The sequence below is a fragment of the Panthera uncia genome, chromosome D1 (assembly GCF_023721935.1).
Source record: "Panthera uncia isolate 11264 chromosome D1, Puncia_PCG_1.0, whole genome shotgun sequence".
NCBI lineage: Eukaryota > Metazoa > Chordata > Mammalia > Carnivora > Felidae > Panthera > Panthera uncia.
In genome coordinates, this window is record NC_064808.1 from 108,905,907 (window position 1) to 108,928,220 (window position 22,314).

Genomic DNA, 22,314 nt, shown 5'->3' on the forward strand with positions numbered 1-22,314 from the left:
CTTGTAAAGGTTTGGTTGGATCACAGACTAGGATTGAACCTAAGGATTTTCATTTTTGTTTTATTCTGTTTCCATAGACGTTCAGTCATGGACGTGTCATTATTTGCATGCGCACTGATGGCACTGTATGCCAGAAATTCATGTACTAAAGTCTCAGAAGTCTTTCTTCTAAAACATCTTTCCCATAGAGTCATCTCAGGGCACAGCCTCCAATTTTAGCTTTATTTGATTTTCCTCAGTGGGTCATGAGCAGAGTGTGACGAACAAATGAAGAATCACTTAAGGAATAAATTGTGATAGTGTATTTGTTTGTTACCGTTTTATGAATCCAGACAAATCCCTCTATTTCTTTCACATTTGAAAAGAAAGACCTCTACGTACGCACTTACCCAAGAAGCATAGACAGAGTTAGGAGAGGAAATTCTGTGTTCTGTGTCTCTGAGGAAGAAATATGAAACCTCACACCCAAGAAAAATTTTCACAATAAAAGAAAATGCCCTGACAAATGTCCTTCAAAACTTTCCCCAAATAAGTCATCCTTGGTAAGTTAAGCATTGTTTTGGCTGAAAGCTGTTTAAAATCTCCAAGTAAGCGCGTATTTTTTGCTCTAAGAGGTGGAAGAAATCATCCTCCCAAGCAGTGAACCGGTTATGGCTCATCTACTCACATACAGTGTAGCCACCCAGGCTGAGAGTGAACAGCCATCCCCTGTTGAGATCCGGGAACAGGTGGTACAGCCAGTTAGCTTCCAGGCTAGAGTCCTGGCCTGCCAACAACTGTCTCCAAAGACACTTGTTCCCAGATCCACTGTCAAGGTTCAGGACGGGGACTCACGTGGACACCCGCCGTCGGCATTCCGTGACTGGTCGCCTTGGTGGGCGAGGGAGGGGATGTTCCCCGTGTCCACGTGGAATATAGCACCTCGCTCTGGGATGACCCCAGGGTGACTGATGGCCAGGAGGGGTTATCCGGCCATGTCCTGTCTGGAATGAAGTTCCCAATCATGTCTCAGTCTTTGATAGTGAAGATGATCGGTGAGAATACCCATGGCCTGTAGTGTTATCGAACCCACGGCTCGATTGGTCTCCAGCCTGTGAGTCAGCCGTCCTGACACGGAGCTGGACGGGCGCCTGTCCGGCCCTGAGCTGATGGCTCCCTGCCTGTTTCCCTGGCCGTTTTTATATCATCAAAAGTTGGTGTTGCATTAGCCACATTTTAGGTGGAATCAAATGTCATAATTCTAGAACACTTCTTTACTGTCCCACTTTGAACAGTTCTCTGTCGTAACTGATGAGAATTATCTCTACCAAAGATGCTTCTATTTTCCACCGGAGAATACATGGGTAACACTATTCAATCTAATAATATAACATAAGGCTTTTAGAGGTAAGTGCTCACACTTTTTATTGTTTATTTTTTATTGTTGTGAATGTATTTTCAGTCGTGCTTCAATCAGCTGTTGGTACATTTTTCTAGCAGATTTGTATGATATGAAGCATACTCTCACAACCTTTCATGTATAAGAACTCATTTCATTTTAAGGATGTAACGATTTCATGTAAGGATATTAACTGTTTCTCTGTTATGTCTGGTACAAGTATATCTGCCGGTTTATGCTTTCAATTTTGTTGTTGGTATTTTTGGATTTGTGCAACGTTTAGTATGCGTGAGGTGTATCGACTTTTACGCTTTCTCACTTTCGCGCTCATGCTTAGGATTTTATCTCTTCCACACTGCAGTTATACAAATACCCATCTATGTTTTCATATACTTTTAAGTTTTTGTTTTTACGTACCTCCCCAACTTCCTAGTATGTAACTGTTTTCTCATACAAATCAATCTTTCAAAACCAAGCCATTTAAAAAATACAGATCTCAGAATCATGTCCATGTTTTCAAAACTACTCCAAATAGAGTCTTAAGGGAGTGGGTTTCATTTCAAAATCCCAAATAATGAGTTTCACTGCCAGAATGTGGTCCTGAAGTATTATAACGTGAGGATGTAAACTAAGAATAAGTTATTTGTGATGCCATAAATGAATTCTTCGTAGACTCGGATGGTGCCGACAGGATGATGCATGCCGTCGCTGGGCGGCTTGGAAAGCATGCGGCTCAGAGATCAATAGCTTCTTGGACTGTAGTCCTGACTGCAGCCGTGATTAGCTCAGAGATGCTCGACAGTCCCTCTGGCTCTCGGGACTGCAGTTTGCTTTTCGGTCCAGGGAGGGCTTGGACCCCTAGATACCATCTTAATGAGTCACCCACGGCTGTCCCTGCAGGGACTGAGGGAACCAAGTAGCCGAAATAGCATCTCCTTCCTTTCAGGATGAAACAGACTCCAGTGGAGCAGCAGGAGGTAAGGAAACAAAGCGCTGAATTGGTACCTACATCTTAGAGCCAGCGAATAGTTCCCTCTCCTTGGAAGGATGGGACACGGCTTCGAAAGCATGAATCCGAATTTGTTGTCACAAAGGACAGAGACGTGTTTTTGTAGGCTGGACCGTTGTGATGCATTTTAAGTGATGATTCACTGTTGGTTCTATTTTAGCATTTAAGTAATGCTAAAGGCACTGCTCTGCCAAGAGACCCCACAGTAGAGGAGTTCGTCTCGTGTTAGCCTGGAGCTTGCAAAAGCAAGCTGTCTACCCAGGATGATACTAAAAATATGCAGCAGGCAGTGTGACACAGGCACAGCTGATCAGAATGGGCTCCGACTGGAAAGTGCTGCTTTGCCCGGACGGGGTGGCCGGGGAAGTGGACGGACGTCATCCCTGAATGTACCCTGGGGCCCAGTGACATGGGAGCATGTACCCAAAACTCAGCTAAGAATTTGGCATAGAGCACAGAAGAGATCAGCTCCCTGCCATTCCAGAGCATGCACTCCAGCTGGGGAAAGAGATAATGAACAGAAAACCAAATACAACACCGTTTCAGACTGTCGTAAATGCTTGAAAGAAAATGAAGCAAATGAAGTGGCTTGAGTGGCCAAGAGTGGGGGTATCTTAAAATGTTCAAGGAGGGTTCTCTACAGATGTGCTATCTGAGCATAAAATAATGAGGAGCCAGTCCCTGTAACACTTGCAGAAAGTGCATCCCAGATGTAGGGAACAGCAGCAGATTTTGACCTAAGGGAGGACCCCCAGAGTGTTATTTGAAAGATGGTAAGAGGCCATTTTGGTGGGAGTAGAGTATGTGGGAAACGTGGAACCTCAAATCGAGAGAGACACTGCAGATGAGGCAAGCAGGGGCCACCTTGTACAAGACCAGATCCCAAGTACAGTGGAAAGCTGTTGGAGGGATTTAAGCAGAAGAGAGAAGTGAGTTGATCTACACGTTTAAAAGATACCAATAGAGTCAAATAGCCCAGAAATAAACCCATCCATCTACAGTTAGCTAATTTTTCACAGAGTAGCTAAAAATACTTGATGGGGAAAGGTACTCCGTTCAAGAAATGGTGTTGGGAAAACTGGATACTCAAATGTAAAAGAATGTAGTTGGACCCGTATCTTAATGCCACTCACAAACACTAACTCAAAATAGAGTCAAGTTAAATATAAGACCTGAAACTGGAAAACTCCTACAAGAAATCATAAGGGAAAAGCTCCTAGACATTGGTCGTGGTGATGATTTTCTTTGGAGATGATATCAAAAGCAAAGGCAATGAATAAGCGGTGAGACTACATCAAACTATAAAAGCTTCTACACAGCAAAAGAAACAGAAGAATGAAGAGGCAGCCTATGGGATGGGAGAAAGTATTTGCAAACCACATATCTGAAAAGAGGTTAACATCCAAAATATATAAGGAACTCATGTAACTCAATAGCAAAAATTAAATAAATAAATAAATAAATAAATAAATAAATAAATATCTGATTTAACAATGGGAAGAGGACCTGAAGAGACATTTCTTTTCCAAAGAAGACCTATAAATGCTCAACAGGGACATGAAAAGATGCTCACCATTACTAACCAGCAGGGGAATGCACATCGTAAGCACAATTAGGTATCACGTCACACCTGTTAGAATGACTAGTATCCAAAAGACAAGAGGTGACAGATGTTGGTGAGGATGTGGACAAATGGAACCTTAGTGCACTGCTGGTGAGAATGCAGACTGGTCCAGCCACTGTGGAGAACAGTAGGGAGGTTCCTCAAAAAATTAAAAGCCTATCGTACGACCCGGCAATCCCGCTTGTAGTTATACAATTGAAAGAAACTAAATCACGGTATTGAGGAGGTACCTTCACCCTCCACGTGCGCTGCAGCATTATTCACAATGGCCAAGATGTGGAAACAACCCGGTGCCCACTGACAGAGGAATGGGTAAAGAAGATGTGAGACGTATATATTCAGCCATGAGGCAGAAGGAAGTCCTGCATTTGAGACAACACAGATGGGCCTTGAGGACACTAGGCTGAGTAAAGTAAGTTAGGTAGAAAAAGACAAAACTGTATAAATCTCACTTATATGCATACTGTAAAAAAAAAAAAAGGCTGTCTCAATTGGAGGAGCGTGCAACTCTTGGGCTTGGGTCGTGAACTTGAGCCCCACGTTGGGCATAGAGGTTCCTTAAAATGTTTTTTAAGATTAAAAAAAAAGCCAGACTCACAGAAATAAAGTCATGTGGTGGTTTCCAGGGTCAGGAAAGTAGGAAAGCGGGCAGTTGTTGGCCCAAAGGCACGAACTTCCCATTATAAGGTGAATAAAGTCTAGGGGTCTAATGCACAGCATGCTGATGTAATTAACAATGCTGTATTATATACTTGAAAGTCGCCGAGAGAGAGTATTCTCAAATAGTCTCACTACACACACCCACACACAATTTTAATTATGTGAAGCCCTCAATGTGTTAACCAACCTTCTTGTGGTAACCATCTAGCAACATATACACGTATCAGATCATCTTTTTGTACACCTTAAACCTACATGGCATTCTATGTCAGTTATTTTTCAGTAAGGTGGCAAAAGACAAGGCCACCGTGGCCATCCTGTGGAGTACAGACTCTGGGCTCTGGAGACAGTGTAGCCTGGAGAAAGCTAGTGACTGAGAAGCACGGCCTTAGGAGATTATGGTGGAGGAGATCATCATGTCAAGGATAGATTTAGACAGCAAATGGTTATGTTCCTTCCCCTGCCAAGACTGACCTTTCAGCTCTAAAATTCATAGGTTCTACATTTTATTCCTTGGAGAGGCATTTTTCCTTTTTATAAGCTCATTTTAAATATGCCATTTATAATTAATGGCAAATTTTGAAATAACCTAAAAGAAGGTTGGTTTCTTTTAAGTGTCTAATAATCATGTTGCTAAGAGAAGATAAATTTACTTTTTATCTGGAGGTTAATGAAATCCTCTGTCATTTTTACGTGTTAAAGTTTTTAGCTGGAATCCTGTAGCCCAGACAGTAAAGAAGAGAAAAGTGTTTTTGTGTAGTATTTGTCTAGGTGTGTGGGCATAAAGACACTTTATATTTAAAAAGTGCTTAACAGACATTTTTACCATATACCTATGCAAGAAAATGAAGTAAATTGAAGTCACACAATTTAGGAAGTATAGATATAAAATCTAACTAAGAATACCTCAAAGGGTATCCCCATAGAAGCTTCCACCAATATTCTGCTCTATGCCTCTCCTGTTTTTCTTTTAACTTCCCTTTGGACACTGTTTCGTCCAAGCCAGCTACAATGATGTGAAAGATCATCACCCAGCTCGAACTTAGAAACGAGTTCTAGTGCTCCTAGCTTTGCAAGAAGTTGGCCACATGCTATGGAGCACACCCATACCGTTTATGTCTCTGAGAATTGGTTTTCTGATCATTAAAATGAAAAGATTGCACTAGATAATAGTAAACTTCTTTCCAGCTACAAGATTTTAAGATTGTCGCTCTTGTGATTTTCATGCATGGTCAACATAACCCATCACTGGATTTTTGTGCTGGTGACTCTCAAATCTCTCTCCAAAGTCCTGGTCTCCCTCACATGGCCCACTCTCATTTAGCAAATCGCCTCCTCAACATCTCTACCTGGATGTTGCATGGGCACCTCAAACATGCCGTGCCCAACAGGACTCGTTAACTTTCCCCAGGAACAACTTTTTTCTGTGTATGTTCCTCACCCTTGTCTAGACATCAGTCTCTCCTTGAGTGTTGTACCCCACCTTTCTTACAAGTGACACTCTCCTCCCTTATCTACTTACCTGAGTCTATAAGATTCAGCTCAAGAGTCACCTTCTTGGGTCAGATTTTTCTAAGCCCACTTCTTCTCAGGTCCCACATAAGTTTATTGCACATGTTACTTACCTGTTCGTTTATGTGTTTACCTTTTGACATCCTGGAGGGAAGGTGTCGTTTCTTAGTTCCGTGATTCTACCCTCCGCTTAGAAGGTATCACATAATTGGTGATTAGCAAATATTGAATGAATGAATGAAAATGAAAATCCCATGATGTGAGGGTTCCTCAGGTACTTATCCTACCTGGTATCTGTCCTCCCACCAGGAGCCCCTTCAAGACATGGAGAAGCTATTGTCTGTCTTGCCCAACGTCACCTGCTCACCTGCTCAGAAGACTTCCATAAATACCAACCTTCATTTGTTTGCATGCATCTGTTTCCTGTGGGATCTCCATGTCCTTTTTATGAGAATCCTGTCTTGCAGAGTGCAGAGACCCAATTTCTCTTTCTGTCTCATGTTTCCTGAAGTTGAGACCAGAATGATGACATCTAGCCAGTTTTTAATAGATGTTCATTCCTTGAACCCCACGCTTGACTTAGTTCTCTCTTAGTAAACAACTAAATTTTTCTAACACAGGCATTTATACATAAACCAGTCTCATCATGAGCAATTAACATGTGCATTTCTAGCTCCTCAAAATGTAATGAAATTTAGACCTGATACTTAGCTCTCATTCAGTAAGTATACTTGGGTAAACAAGCCGACAGATTTGAGTATCAGAATTTTCCTCAACATCATCTTCACATACGCTCTGTTCTGGCTAGGAGACCTCACCTGACTCGCTTTATTTTAGCAGGTTCAAGAAACCGTCTGTGACGTGTAAAAATGGTAGAATCAGCTTTCCTTCCCACTCTGTTTTTTACAGTTACTGCTGCTAGAGTAATTAGCAAGACAGTCACATACCAATTGGAGACCCATTTGTCTTTTAGGAGAAGTTTCTTTCTCCGAGATCCATTGCTGTCACCAACCCTTTGAGGTTTCTCTGAGATAACTGTCTCAGGTCTGCCCATTACCTTCTTTCCTCGGGTAGCACTTTGTCACTCCACAGCCATTTCCTTCCCCTGCCGTTCTGCCTGACATTTCTTGATAGAGTCGGGAATGTCCCGTTGTCGGTTAATTTATCTTTGGAAAGATCGCTGATACCGTAGACCAGCTCAGTCGGCAGGATTGAACATGATGCAGAACCGAGTTCAAACCAGATAAACAATACTGATAATGACTGTTATTACTCTTTATGAGGCACCTTATTAAGTGCGAGTTATAATTACATAATTAGTGCATGCATCTCTCAAAACTACCCTCTTCTTGGAGCATCCCACACCAGCCTTTTACAGATGAGGAAGAGAAGGATCGGAGAGGTTAAGTAGATTGCCTGAGGTCACACAGCCTGCAGGTGACCGAGTTAAAATCTGAACTCCTGTCTGCACGTTTTCCATTTCACCAGCCCTTATGAGTGAATGTGACTGTATCCATTATGTCCATAAATGTCCGTGTCTTGAATGAGAAGCGTTCCTGAGGAGAGGTGCCTAAGACAAATGGTGACCTGTCCAGCAAGACGGCACCCTCATTTCTGTTGTCACTTAGTTGGAAGAAGCTTTAGATGGCTGAGATACTGAAACTGTGCACATAATGAACGAAACAGAAGTCTGATGGACTCACATGGATGTTTCTTGCCTTCTAGGAAGATTTCCAACCCGCAGCAGCCTCAGAGACCAACTGGGAGTCCGTCACTAGCTCTATCTCCGTAAGTAATTTAGTTTTCTGTTGCCAGAAAAAAAAAAAAAAAAAACTGATGGGGAAGCTAAGGTCAAGCCCAGAACAGCTCCAGCTGTGGAAGGATCTGTTAGCTTCACCAGAAGCCATGTTGCAGTCGCGATGAGCTCTACCATTTCACGTAGATTATAGCGGGCGATGCCATGCACCAGGAAACCCCAGTACCCACTGCAGGAACAAGGGACGGACAAGGACTTCAGTATCTATCCATTTCAGAGCAGAAGGTTCCAGCTAGAGGAGCGTCCAGGCACAGCAGACACATCAGACTGGTCCGTGGCATAGGCTCAAGTGGGGAATTTTGCCAGAGTGTTTCTGGATAATCCAGGAGACACTTGGAACCTTCGCCTTTTCAGGGATCTTTTCAGATGTGAGAAATCCCAGTGTTTACAGCAAGACAGCTTAAGTGCAAACCAGGCATGTGCCCTCTGAATGGGAAATGAAACATAACCCCCCCTGAAACCGTAATGTGGTCCACACCCCCATGTTCTTCCCCGCGGATGTAGTTATTCCTCTGTAAGCTACTTCCCTTTGTTCAGAAAGAACAGACCTTGTTTTCGCCAGTCCTGTGAGTAGCACCCGTGTAGCAGTAAAATACAAGGTCATAAATGCAGGTGTTCGTTAGCGGCACAAAAGCATGGCGAAAGCCTGCCCGTGGCTCTCACCTGTGTCCGTGTGGCCAAGTCAGAGTTGATTCTTTTTTCATGTGATGGATGGGCTATCCCTTGCTCTCTGGGGAATTTTTGAGAAACTTCCTTCAGGTGGCAGGGTTTCCTTAGCTATGGATTCTGTGGCTCTTTCATTCACCTGGCGTGTCCACTGGACTAGAACAACATGACCCATTCAAGAGGTCGGTGAGGCTTCTAATGGCGATATTGAGAGTGTTTTATTTGTTTGTGATAGTCCCGAATGAACCTAGCTAAGTGCAGGAGTCATTGTCAGGCAGGCGAAAATGGAACCGAGGCAGGTGATACCTTAGTCCCGGGAGCAGGCTCGGTGGAAAGCTTGGCCAGGTGGCATTCTGGGACTGGCAATTCCAAGTGGATGCCGGTGGCCGCTTTTGCCCCCGGGCCCCAGCGTGCTGTTCTGTCAAGTCCCCTGGCTTCTCCAGCATCGTACACATGATGGCTCGGAGCGGTGTAGACATTCCTGCCCCAAGTGCGGAAGCTTACATGCTTCAGGGACCCCTAGCGAATTCAGGATAACCCGGGTCCTCTTGAGAGCAAGATTGTGCCGTCCATCGGGAGGATCTCCAGAAGCTCATTGCTGGGTCCACATCCCCTGGTCACTTTTCTGGGCCCAGTTCCAAGGCCAGGTGCTGCTCAGCCCTCTAGAAAGAGCAGGGACCCAGAGTTGTGTCCCTCAGCGCTCTGGTTCTCAGGAACCCTCTGGAATACGAGTAAGGACCCTTGGACCCGCCATGAACTTTGTATAAGCCATATTTTGTGTTTCTTGAATGGCTTATCATTTTCAGGGTATTTTTCTTTTTTTTATAAATCGTTAACATTTTAAAGTCATTCGGTTGTAATGAAATCAGATCTATGGTGCCACGGAGAGGGGGCATACCCAGTGAGTTCTCTCCCATAAAAATAATTTTTAAACGATTACCCCAGAAATACAAATGTTCCAGTGGGTTTATGAGGTCATCTAGTCATCCTTCACCTCATTTCCTAACCTGGTGTTTCTGTCACACGAGGACGGTTTCACATTTTACCTACGGTTTGTTCAGACTTGCTTTTCAGACTAATGTTGGGAGACATTAGATTCCCATCCCCCTCAGGGACTAAGAGCCCCCACCCAGGGCTTTCTCCTGAAGCGATGTCTAGGGACACACAAGCTCTCGGCACAGTCAGGAGCAAGCCCAGGAAACGTTTTGCCCGGAGCCCCCCAGATCCATCGTAAGAGGCTTCCTTCCACGTGCATGAGCATGGCTTCATTCGTGTTCCTGCTTTGGTTTCAGAAAAAGAGGGAGGCGTTTTAATTTCAAAGCTTTTATATGCTGCCCTGCACCCAAATTTGGCCAGCTCTTTGTGAATTTTTGGATTTTAGACCCACATGATCGTGATGCAAGGCTAAATGTAAATCACCTGGTGAATATGAGCCAGGTAGACTGTAGATTATCCAGATAATACAAAGTTGGATGGGAATTTGAAATTTTGATACGGAAGCATAATATCTGACTCTAGCACCTGATGCCAAGAGGGATGGAAACAGGAATGATGTGGCATAGCCGGGATGCAGTTTGTATCAGACACGCACACACATGCACACACGCATGCACACGTACCCATCCACACACACACGTGCACACGTGTATCCACACAGACACGCACATACATACCCACACATACACGCACACACACAGGAAGACAGACACGCACGCAGATACCCACACATACATGTATGTACACACGCATGCACACGTACCCACTCATACACACACCCACATGAGCACACACACACACACACACACACGCACCTGGATTAGAGAGCTGGCCTCCTACCTTCACCAGCGGAGCTCAGGTCTCGCTGCCTCTTCCCCAAACTCCACCTCCCCTCACCCCCTATCTGCTATAGGACCTATTTGAAATGCTTTCCTGGAACCCCCAGGATGCACCAGGGGCAGGTTCGTGCTTTTACAAGACCCCTTAGTCTTGCTGAAGAGGGACCACCATTCCTCTGGAGGCAGGCGGTCATTCATCATTGTTGACACACCTTGGACCTTGACTGGCTAAAAAGAGACAACATTACCCGAAAGGTTTTTGTTATTTCCCCTTTTCCCCGAAGTGATAGATGTTTGCCCTTGAGGCGTCTTATTTGTCTGGCAGTTTCTTTAAAGACACTTTGAAACCATTTGAGACTCTGTGCTCTCTATCTCCCTGTTAATGGGTCATGAATCTTTACAGAGATGTTTGAATCATGGCTCATTTGCCTCTAGATTATACAAGGGTTAGTGAAGTAAGTGCTTGGAAACTTCTGTGGGGACATAACCCATGGCAAAATGCGTGATCTCTTCCAGACTCTCTGTGATGTTGTAGTCCCTATTTAAAGAGTATTTCTGAGAATATTTTAACGACAGCTGGGATCACTAGCAAGCAACAGCACTTTAAAAATATATATGTGTGCTTCCCGTGAGAATCTCCCAGTCTTGGTGAAGACTAACTATCCTTGTTGACAGTAAATAACCTGGCTAAAGTACCACAGTGTATCAGATTGTCTCCAGAGGACATTCAAACCCCACTCACACAACCCCTGTCATGCCAGGTGACCTGTGCAGGGGAGACATGGAGGCTAAACATGGGGGAATAGAATGGATTCTGCCAAAGTTGCCACGGAAGGAGTTCAGAATTGAAATCCTAATCGTTGTTTGTTGATGCCAACATGGATGATTTGGGACCTTGAACCAAGAAATGAGATGGTGTCATTTTGATCTTGCCATTTAGTCAATACCTTCGTAATGATTATATTTCAGATGAACTAGAAGTTTTATAACCTCCCTGGTTGTGATTTGCAAAACTGTGAATGACTCTCACTTCTCAGTCAGTTGCTGTCATTCAAGACTCTGGCAGAGAACTTTCACGTGATATTTACGCACATAACGTCTTAGGATCAAAAGCCTGTCGATGTTCCTCCCGTGTAGTTGCGTGACCATTGTATTTCGTAGCACTGGACTTTTTCTGAGTACACTGAGCTGTGTGTCACTCCTAGGGGGTATCCTATCACTCTCCATCAGTAACGGACCCCACTCTCACTGCGGACGCTCTGGACAAAACAGTCGCAGAATTCGATACCGTGGAGGACCTGCTGAAGCACTTCAATCCAGAATCGTGGCGAGAAGACCTTGAGAATCTCTACTTGGAAACCCCCCATTATCGAGGGAGGTCCTACCATGACAGGAAGTCAAAAGGTAAGAAACACAGCCCCGGAGGTTCTTTGTAAGCCGATAGGAACATAGATAGCAGTACTCAGCGAGAGCGAAAAAATGGAATCTATTTAACTCACTAAAATGAGAGGATTCCTGCCAGATTTATCACATACCTTTTCCATAGTACCTTCTAAGGAAGTTCCGTGTTTAATCCCAAACTGTGTTGTGTGTATGCAATTACAAAAGGTTTGGTTCAAAGACACGTCGTCGTTAGGAGCTGGGAAAAAACCCTTGTAAAATCTTCTGGACCAGCTTCTTGCTTCTCGGCAAGCAAGGTATGACTAGCCTCACCATCAAGGGAGGTAGATAATTTGGCACAGGCTGTGTGGCCAGTAGGCAGCAGAGAGGAAGTGGGAGTCACAGTTTCTTGCCTCCTGTGCCTCTCTGATGGATAGGAGTCTTTTCACTCAGGACTCAGCCAGCAGGATAGGCTCCTGGTTAAGCAGTAGTCAGAACTTCTAGAGGATTTCACCCATCCCCATTCAGTGTCTACTCTAAAAGGGGTTTTCAAGAGGGTCTCCTGTGTGCTCAGTACTCTGGACTCTTCATAGGATATAAATGTCCCAAAAAAGAAACAGAAGACCTGGGATGGTTTGCACAAGTGTGGGTATGCATTCAACTGGGGGTTCCAGGAAAGTATAACGAAGGGAGGGGAGAAGAACATTCATGAGAAAACATCTTGAGTTAACGCTGTAATACTGAAACTCAAAAAAATCATATCTTCCTTGTACATCTGAGTGATGTGATCTGATGTTTCTTTGAATGTTTAAATGAAATTAATAGAGAACTATCTTGTCGTTACCTTTTTTTGAATAACATGGTAATTTCTAGCCTATTATGTTCTTGCTTTATTTGCTAAAATTTGTCGTGAAAGTTTTATCTCTCAAAGTCTCGTCTGCCTCGTTTGCATCGTAGATGTGAAGGTATTTAGCTAAAATAGGGCTCGTTTGGTACATTTCAGAATGTCAGGGGTCCTTGTAAGAACTGTGAGCCTGGCCAGCTGGCATAGGTAATGTGTGTGTTAGTGGGCACAGCCCCTCAGAGCATTTGGGCTGGAATGGCCAATCCGTTAACCGCCCGCTGGGTCTGTTGCTTATGGCTCACGTCTGACATCCTGGATACTTGAAAGGTAGAGTTCAAGGGTGGGCAGGAGAGTCACCGGTGGCCCTGACGTTACAGAGATGTGCCCTAATAGTCAGGTCACTGTAGCTCATACAGTGTCCCCAGGGCTCAGGTGGGATTCAACAGAGGAGAAATTGCATCTCTGTGGTGTTGTTGTCTTTGAGTCTCTTCTACGGTCAACTCGAAGGAAAGTGAAACGTTCACGGTGCTGTGAAACCTCCAGAAGAATAGGAGCCATGGTGTCAGACAAGGAAATGATAAGCTCCCACTCTGTCTTCAAGGGTCTTAGTCACCACGGCTATCTGAGGGGTGGTTCTTCTTGACACGTGGTTGTTGGATTCTTACAATTTAAAAATCATCGAAATCCATTACGTTCTTTCCCTCGGAAGTTATGTCGTGTTGGAGGCAGAGCGTCTGGGTTCAGATCCTACCACTACCACTTACAAGTTTGGTGATTTTTCAGTGAGTCCCTGGCCTTCCCGTGCCTCAGTTTCCTCATTGGCACCATGAGTGTGACCACACTGGCCTCCAATGATTGTTAGTGGTGCCGTCGAGAACAGCCAGCCCCGCGCGCTTGTTCAAGAAGTGTTAGCTCACTCTGGCTACGTAGAATCCTGAAGGATGTTAGTATCACGTCACTGGCGAAGCCTTCCTTGTCCCTCGTCCCCTCCCTGTGCAGTCCACCACCCCAGCATTTGGAGGACTTGGGACGTCACAGCATTTCTGTGTCCTGCTCCTGCACTGTTATTGTGGCGTGGGGTTTTCTCTGAGGGAATGGGAGATCCCAGGACCTAAGGGTCTCATCTCCACTCGACTGGGGAGCTGTGAGAAGCTGCAGGTGTCCAGTCCCAGACACCCCGACTCATGGCTCCCGGGGGGAGGCCAATGGAGATTGATCCTGAGAGGCCGCCAGGGTTGAGAGCCACTGTTTTAGGCATTGTTCATCCCGTTATGTCGGGTACTTGGCATAGCCTCAGACACGTTTTAGGTGCTCAATTAATGTTTGTGAATTGAAGATGCTAATAATCCAGCATGAGCATATTTCCAAAGTTTATAGAAACCCACCCCACAGACTGATGAAGGAGGCTTTGTTAAGAATGCCTTTGGTTACTGATAGAACCTTGCGAGAGCATTCAAGGTGACATTCCAGTTATTTCTGACAGAGTAAACATTTCTTTCCGTTGTTGGCTCAGGTCTGACTTCTTAAGCTCTTGTTTAAAACGGCTCGAAGGCAGATCTGTGCTTTGTCACTTAACACTGGTGAGTCACCACTGTCTGTGCACTGTTCTAAATGTGCTGGTTGGTTGTTTATCATTCCACTGATGCTGGGCCACCTGTGTGTATCTCTCTCACACACACAGACAAGTCCCGTTTAATATTCCAGCTGTCGTTCTCAGCTTTGAGAACTTAAAAATACAAATTCATGGTTTATATTCTGGTGTAGAGGAAAGGGAGCGGTGAAGGAACAGCAGGAACAGAAAAATGGTTACAGACAAGGGAGGTCCACTGGATGCCAAATAAAGAGTGAACTTGCTAGGATTCCTAAAAACGTTCCCTCTCGTGGATGTGATCATTTTTTAACGATGTTGTGCAAAAACAAACATCAGTTCTGGGTAACTATGGAATTTCCATTCTTCTGATTGCCTATGCTCATCAAAGGGGCACTTCTCTTGATACCCAAGAGAGGTGCTCAAAGATGAGCCTTAAATGCGAATGTACAAAACACAGAGTTTTATAATTGTAAAATAAAGCATGCACACACTGGGTGAAGAACTGTTATAATAAAGTAGAAACGGTTAATATTGGGTAGAAAACTGTATGCTTTGCTTCTATGGTTTATTGCAAGGCAGATTTGGTGACCTCGCTGTCTACATTTTTTACATTGTTTTTTAACGTTTGTTTATTATTGAGAGACAGAGAGAGACAAAGCGTGAGCAGGGGAGGGGCAGAGAGAGAGGGAGACACAGAATCTGAAGCAGGCTCCAGGCTCTGAGCTGTCAGCACAGAGCCCGATGCAGGGCTTGAACTCACAAACTGCGAGATCATGACCTGAGCCGAAGTCGGACGCTTAACCGACTGAGCCACCCAGGCGCCCCTCACTGTCTACACTTCTAAAACTCATGGGTAATAGGTAAGCTCAGACTTGCCTGTAAAAGCTTCTGGACTGAAGATAGAACAAGTTAACATATCTAACGTTAAGTTTCTTAGAGGGTATGGAGAAAACGGTAGCACGGATAATCGAAATCCATACATAACTGCAGTTCCCAAACCCAATTTTTACCAGTAATTTCAGCCTCATACTTTCACCTCAAAGCTGCCTTAAAGTTTAAAAAAAAAAAGTTGTTTCAAGTTCAAGTTGCATTACTTTTTCTAACGAATATGCTAATCATATAGCAAACTTGTCCCTAGTTAGGTAAACAGCTGTATGGATCTTCTACAAACTGTATAATCATGTCGTAACTATTGTGGCCTAACTGAAAGCTGTGATTTCTTTAAAACACAATCCTTTAGGGGCGCCTGGCTGGCTCAGCTGGTAGTGCGCGCAACTCTTAATATCAGGGTTGTGAGTTCAAGCCCCACACTGGGCGTGGAGCCTGGTTAAAAACAAAACAGAAACACAGTCCTTTACCTTTAGGGCAGTGCCTCTTTATCCCAGTTCATAGCATGAAATTGGACAACTTTAAATTCAGAAATGATCAGTCTCAAACTCTACCAGAGCGGGCTTTGAGAGGCCATTTATAAATGGAGATTAACAATGTAAAAGAGATCTGTGTTTTTACTTAATTCCAGGAGAACTTGACTTTCCCAAATGATAGTGTGTTTGTCATAGAAAAAAATCCAACACATGATAGCAAGGGGGAAGGCTGTTGTTACAACATTAAAGGTTGTCATTAGAATATGGGTATAATTGTTCAGGCACCCCAACTTAATAGGTTTGAACTACAGTTTTACTTACCAGAAGTAAATTCTTCCCCAAAGAGTTGGCCTTTTTTTAGTGCATGTGCCAAAATTGACATGCACTCCTCTTTTAAAAAAAAAAAAAATCACTATTTCCACACTGAGTGGAGCAAATATATTGATACTAAATTGATTCAAAGTGACAGGGTTTGAAATACATCATTTTTACAGCCTCTAAATGGTTAGATGTTCTAACTCTGGGACAGTTATCAGCCCATCTCATAGGCTCCAATACCAGTTCTGTGATTTCTTACGTGACATTGTTTAGCTCTAAGATCTAAAACACTTGCCTTTTTAATTTGAAAACTATTTATAGGTAAATACCAGGCATAGTAGCTGAGGACTAAATGAAATAAATATGTTTACTATCAAACTGTTTGAATTGGTTCTGAATTCTTCTAGATCGTAGATCAGAATACTTTTTATTTTTAAATTAGTTACTTGTTGCTGCTTCTATATCATGTTCTTGTGTAGTGACTAGGAAAATACAGGTTTTGCTCTTTCAAACATGACTTAAGATGAGGGAAATAATTTCATAATATATTAAGACGTGAACATAGCTTAGAACGAGCTGAAGTCATCACACGTTGATTGCTTGGAAATTTCTTTGTCTGCCTATCTGATGTCTGCGTAGGAACTTGCAAAAGGCTTTTGGCTGACCCTGGCAATGAATCAGATAAATCAGTCTTGAGATAGCATCCCCCTGTAACCACCTCTCAGGACATTAAACAGAGATACTGGGGACATTAAATCAAAATGGATTTATTTTTCTAATTTGTAACCTCAGAAGAGGGATGGCTTCATTCAACTTCCTGAACCACATAGTTTGCACCAAGTAAAAGCTGTCTTCATGATTGTTAAAATTGTCTACCACAAATTTGATAGAAATAGAACAAAGGAGAGGATGCTTTAGTGGGAGTCAGGGAAACTTGCGATAAAATTCTCGCTCATGTCCTAAGAACAGGGGCCTCGGGGAGGTCACTTGTAGACCCCCAAGTCCCTGCAGAATGGCTCTAATTATAACCGCCTTGCAAAGTTGTGTGAGGATTAGTGAGAGCAGACTGTCTAAGCCAGTGGGCCCTCAGGAAGCGACCCCTACTGTGATTACTCAAACAACACTGTGCAGAAGCAGGATGTCTCTGTGCACCCTTTCGCTCCCTTCCCTGAGGCCATCATGAGGAATCTGGAGAGCCTCCTGCATCGGAGCCAGATATCATCAGATTGAAGTATCTGTGAAATCAGTACACTCCTTAGAAGTCTAATCAGCAAGTAGTCAACTTTTCTAGGATCTGTTTACCCAGAAACTTTCCTGGCCCCGTTTTGCTTGGTGCCTGTTTCCTTTGCAAAGCTTCTTCTGCTGCTTCTTTTTTTTTAGACTCTAGCCACTGTGTATGACCCATGTGACTTGTAAGCATCTGGATTTCCTGCTCGGTTCGCCAGAGAGCATTAATAGAAACCGTATTGTCCCATGGTGTTGTGAGCGTCTGTGCGGGCACAAGTGAGGCAGTTGAGGGAGGTGTCAGCACAGGGACGGCAACCCTTTTAGTTCTTTTCCTCCTGGTGCCCCTGCTTTTCTCCTTTTGGCCCATCTTTGTGGAAGCCCTGACCCATCGTCCTCCCAGCCCGGTGACCACCCGCCCCCCCGCCCCCGTCGGGGCAGGTGACTCGATTCACGTTGGTCAGCAAGCTCCAATTAGCAGTGGAGAGCCGGAGTAAGTGTGGGACAGGCACATGTGCCTTTTCCACATCAGTCGCTCTGGCTCGTGGTGGATGTTTCGGCCTCGTTGTTCCCTTGCCGGTTCTTCCTGTGAAGCACTGGGGATGCCCACCCGGACTCTGTTTGCTCTGTACCCCCGTGGACTGAGGGAGAAGAGCCTTCTTCCTAGAGCACAGTCCCCTGCCCAAACTACCTGTCCTGGGAAACCCAGCTTTATCCTAACTCCACTTTATCCCAAGCGGATCACCACCCTGCCATGGCTGCCCAGCCTGGGAGGCACGATACAGGCCTACGGCAGAGATCCCGCAGGTTCGGCTCCGGACCGGTTGGTCCACAGCCACAAAGCAAAGACCGCGATAGGGCAAGTCACACGAATGCTTGGGTTTCCCAGTGCGTGTGAGAGCTTGGTTTATGTGCTGTGCTGTAGTCTGGCAGGTGTCCCACAGGATCGTGTCCACAAGGCAGTGTTCATAGCTTCGTTAAAATACGCTTTCTTGCTAGAAAATACTAACCATCATCTGTGCTTTCTATGACTCATAACCACTTATGATAGATCACCAAAACAAATATAATAATAGTGAAAAACGTTTGAAGTACCGTTAAGAATTATCAGAGTGTGACAGGGAGACATAAAGTGAGCAAATGCTCCTGGAAAAATGGGGCCAGTTAGGGGCGCCGGAGTCGTTCAGTCGGTTGAGCGTCTGACTCTTGATTTTGGCTCAGGTCGTGTTATCACGGTTCATGGGATTGAGCCCCATGTTGGGCTCTGTTCCGACAGTGTGGAGCCTGCTTGGGACTCTCTCTCTCCCTCTCTCTCTGCCCCCACTCTCCCTCTGTCTCTCAAACACAAACAAATAAATGTTTACAATGGCGCCAGTAGTCTTGCCCAACTCGGGGTTGCCACAGACCTCCAATTGGTGGAAAATCACGGTATCTGCAAAGCATAATCAAGCGAGACACAGTAAAACAAGATGTGCCCGTCTTGGCTTTGTCTGTCCTATAGAGAGAATCTCTGCAATCCCAGCATTGGTTCCCTCTGAAGGCAAATAATTATCAATCCATTCAGCTCTTTGCATGGCTTCCGATTGGTTTTCATGGCTAAGACTGCTTATAGGTGGGGGCAAGAAGGAGGTCAAGAAGGAGTGGGGACAAAATGAAGATTGTGAACAGACATAGGTTCCCTCACTTCGGGGAAGGAGATGATACTCACTATGCTGTTCAAATACCGAAGAAGAGGGGCGCCTGGGTGGCTCGGTCGGTTGAGCGTCCGACTTCCACTCAGGTCATGATCCTGTGGTTTGTGAGTTCGAGCCCTGCGATGGGCTCTGTGCTGACAGCTCAGAGCCTGGAGCCTGCTTTGGATTCTGTGTCTCCTTCTCTCTCTCTGCTCCTCCCCCACTTGTACTCTGCCTCTGTCTATCAAAAGTAAATAAATGTAAAAAAGATTTTTTTTAAACTAGTTCAATAGGTGCTTAGCAGTTATTTCTAAAAAGACAAATACACTAAATTGATCCGTGCCCATAAAACGGATGGGGATTTCTCAATGTATGAGACGCTCTCCACTCACTCCCCTTCTTCTTGGCTGTGGGGTTTCAAGTGGGGATCTGAAATGGTCATTTTTTAACATCAGAAATCTATGACCAATGGATGGCACAACTCCAAAAAGTGACCTACCAGGCACTTTATAAGGTACTAAGAACTTGCAAAGTAAATCTAGGAAGTTAATGCCCTAAAAATCTGGTATATAGGTGTTGATTTAATTTGTAGCCACTAACAAAATTCTGTAAGATGCTTCACTTTTGCTTTGAAAATGGCCCTGTTGGGGCGCCTGGGTGGCTCAGTAGGCTCAGCGTCCAACTTCGGCTCAGGTCATGATCTCACGGCTCATGAGTTCGAGCCCCACGTCGGGCTCTGTGCTGACAGCTCAGAGCCTAAAGCCTGTTTCAGATTCTGTGTCTCCCTCTCTCTCTGCCCCTCCCCCACTCATGCTCTGTCTCTCTCTGTCTCAAAAACAAATAAACGTTAAAAAAATTTTTTTAAAAATACTGAAGAAGACAGAGGCTCTCTGCCGTTTGCTAAAGGACGGTCTACTTTTCTACCAGAATCTGATAAATGGGTGTGTGGGCACGGAGCACATGCTCGGGTGTCTGTCATTGGCAACGTCTTGAAAATGACAGGTCGGGATCGACCACGCGCCTGGGAAGCCCGGTCACTGGGTCAGCACGCAGTCCCCCAGTGGGAGGCTCCAGCATGGCTGGGGGGAGGTACTCTTTGCCTGTCCCTTCAGATCTTCGGGCTGCGGCTCCCAGCGCCCGCAGGCTTGGAAAAGCCTGGATTCAGGGTCCAGCTCCAGCACTGACTGCGGGTGTGGCTGTGGACCTGACAGAGGCTCAGTTTCCTCCACGGTGGAAGTGAGACCGGGAGGGGTGTGTAATTCATAGCACGGATGGCGAGTGCGGCAGGCGTGCGTGTGAAGAGATGTTCACGCTGCCTGGTTCTCGGGCTGCAGTGGCCGGGATCCAACAGGCCAGCCTGGCTCTCCGTCCTCCCGCACCTGAGCCTCAGCAGAGTGCAGAGCGAACACCGTGCCTCCGCCCTCCGCCTCCCCTCCCGGTGCTCAGCCCCAGGACCCATCCCCACGCACGGACCCGCTGCACATGGCCTGGGCTGTGAGGCCAGGGTTGCGAGAAGACGGTGCTCCCACCGTAGGTGCGGTGCCCCACGCTGGATTCACGTGTGCAGCTCTGTGTCCACGTGTCAGCCTCTCCAGCAGGTTGTGCACACAGCCTGGAAAACCGAACTGATGCTGAAGACCCATGAAAAGACCGGGCCCAAACTCCCAAGGACGACAAAGGCGGGATTATGACGTGATGCACAGCAGGTGATGTGAGGGGAAAGGACTGAAATTAACGGGGCCCTTGAATGAACCCAGGAGCATCCTGGCCGCCCTCGGTGCTCCTCTGTGGAGACTGACGCAGGAATGGAAGGGGCGGCCTGTCCCCGGGCCCTGCTTCCCTGAGGCTCCACACCAGAGCCCCCTCCTCGGAAGCCCCCCCGCCCCCCGCCAGCCTTCCTGGCCCCTCACCCTCCTGCCTGCCTACCAGCTGCACAGCCTGACCAACCCTTGACTAGAAGCTCCCTCACCCCACAGGACGGCTGCAGTCACGCCTTGCAGTTACTGGTATCCGGCCAGAGGAACCTTTATTGCTGGCTCTAAATCAAGGGCCGCAGTGGCCTCTACGACCCGGGAAGCAGGGCGGCCAGAGTCCACGGCAGCCGCCCAGGGCCGCAGGTTCTAGTCCCGTCGGCGAACCGATGATGCATAAACGTGAGTGTGCTGTTAGCCCCTTTGTGGCCAGGGCAGGGGGACTCTGCCACTGCCATTGGGGAAACGGTCATCCAAGGACATGAAGAGTCTTGCTTCCAGACGAGGAAGGCAGACGTGTCCGTCACCCTGAGTTGTGGAGGGCGCCTTGGGGTTTGGCCAAATCCTGCTAGGAAGCGTCTGCTGTGCCATTGCCCAGGTTATTATTCTGCAAGGCCTGAAGCTCCTCACCACGCCTCCCCAGTGCGTCACAGGCAGGCCCCGGCTTCCTCCTTCGGCACCTGTCATGCCCCCTCCCTGCTTGATGTGCTAGAAACCCGAGCGACGGGGAGAAGAGCTTCAGATGCTAGTTTCACACTCACTGCTCCCTGGGAAAGCGTGGGAACCACGAATGCGGCCTCAAGTGTGAGGGGACCCGCGGGGGGCCAAGCTGCAGACCCTCAACGGCTCGGTGCCCATGCTGACTTCCTATCCCTCTCTGCCCCCGCACCCTCCACCCCCTCTCGCCACTAGGCCCTCTTCACTCCTCCGGGGCGGACCACACAGACCCCACCATCGCGGGCTGCAGGTGCAGCCCTCCGCGTCAGCCCCGGTCACCGCACAGTGATGCCCAGGCCAGCGTCACCATTGATGCGAAGGTGACACTTGTCATGGATGATGGCCACACTTCCTGATGCATTTATGTAACCCTTCCTGCTTGGGTTGCACTTATTCCCAGGGCTTCAGCAGCAATAAAATGGTTCCTTTCCCAAGACGGAGTTCATTCGATTTAAATCCGGATTGATTGTGGCTAAACTTATGACATGTCTTCACAGAGGAAGGAAGAAACAGCCATGAATTATGCATGGAAATTATTCAGCATGTCTTCACCACCGCCCCCCGCCCCCCGCCCCCCGTGCCACGGGCTCAGCGCACCGCAGTTGGGGGAGGGATCCCTGGCCTTGAGACTTAGCACCTACTTGCCCAGGTGGAAAGCCTCTTGGGGCACCTCGGTGCCCTTTAACTCCTTCGAGAGGTCCCCCGGCCACGTGGCCGGATTTCAGCTGACCTCGCGCTATTTGGGGGACCCTCTGTCCACTGTGAGCTTCTTTGGTTTCCCGCTGATGTGTAGTCTGGACAACAGCCTTGGCCTCTGCCCCCAGAGAGCATGTGAACTGCTCCTCAGGCCCTTGGGGTTTAAGACTAAGACCCCGGGGCGGGGGGGGGCTGGAGTCCAGACTCCGTGGGACTCCTCCCACGCGTCCCCGGCCGGTGACAGGAGCATGGTGAC

General features: G+C 46.4%; 1 protein-coding gene across 2 annotated transcripts in view; it reads left to right on the forward strand.

Moving 5' to 3' along the window:
- PDGFD (platelet derived growth factor D) overlaps positions 1-22,314 on the forward strand; it is a 221,389-nt gene that overhangs the window by 184,956 nt on the left and 14,119 nt on the right. For both annotated transcript variants that reach the window (XM_049614174.1, XM_049614173.1), the window contains exons 4-5: positions 7,909-7,971; positions 11,706-11,904. In XM_049614174.1, coding sequence (XP_049470131.1) covers positions 7,909-7,971; positions 11,706-11,904 — 262 coding nt within the window. The remainder of the gene's footprint in view (positions 1-7,908; positions 7,972-11,705; positions 11,905-22,314) is intronic.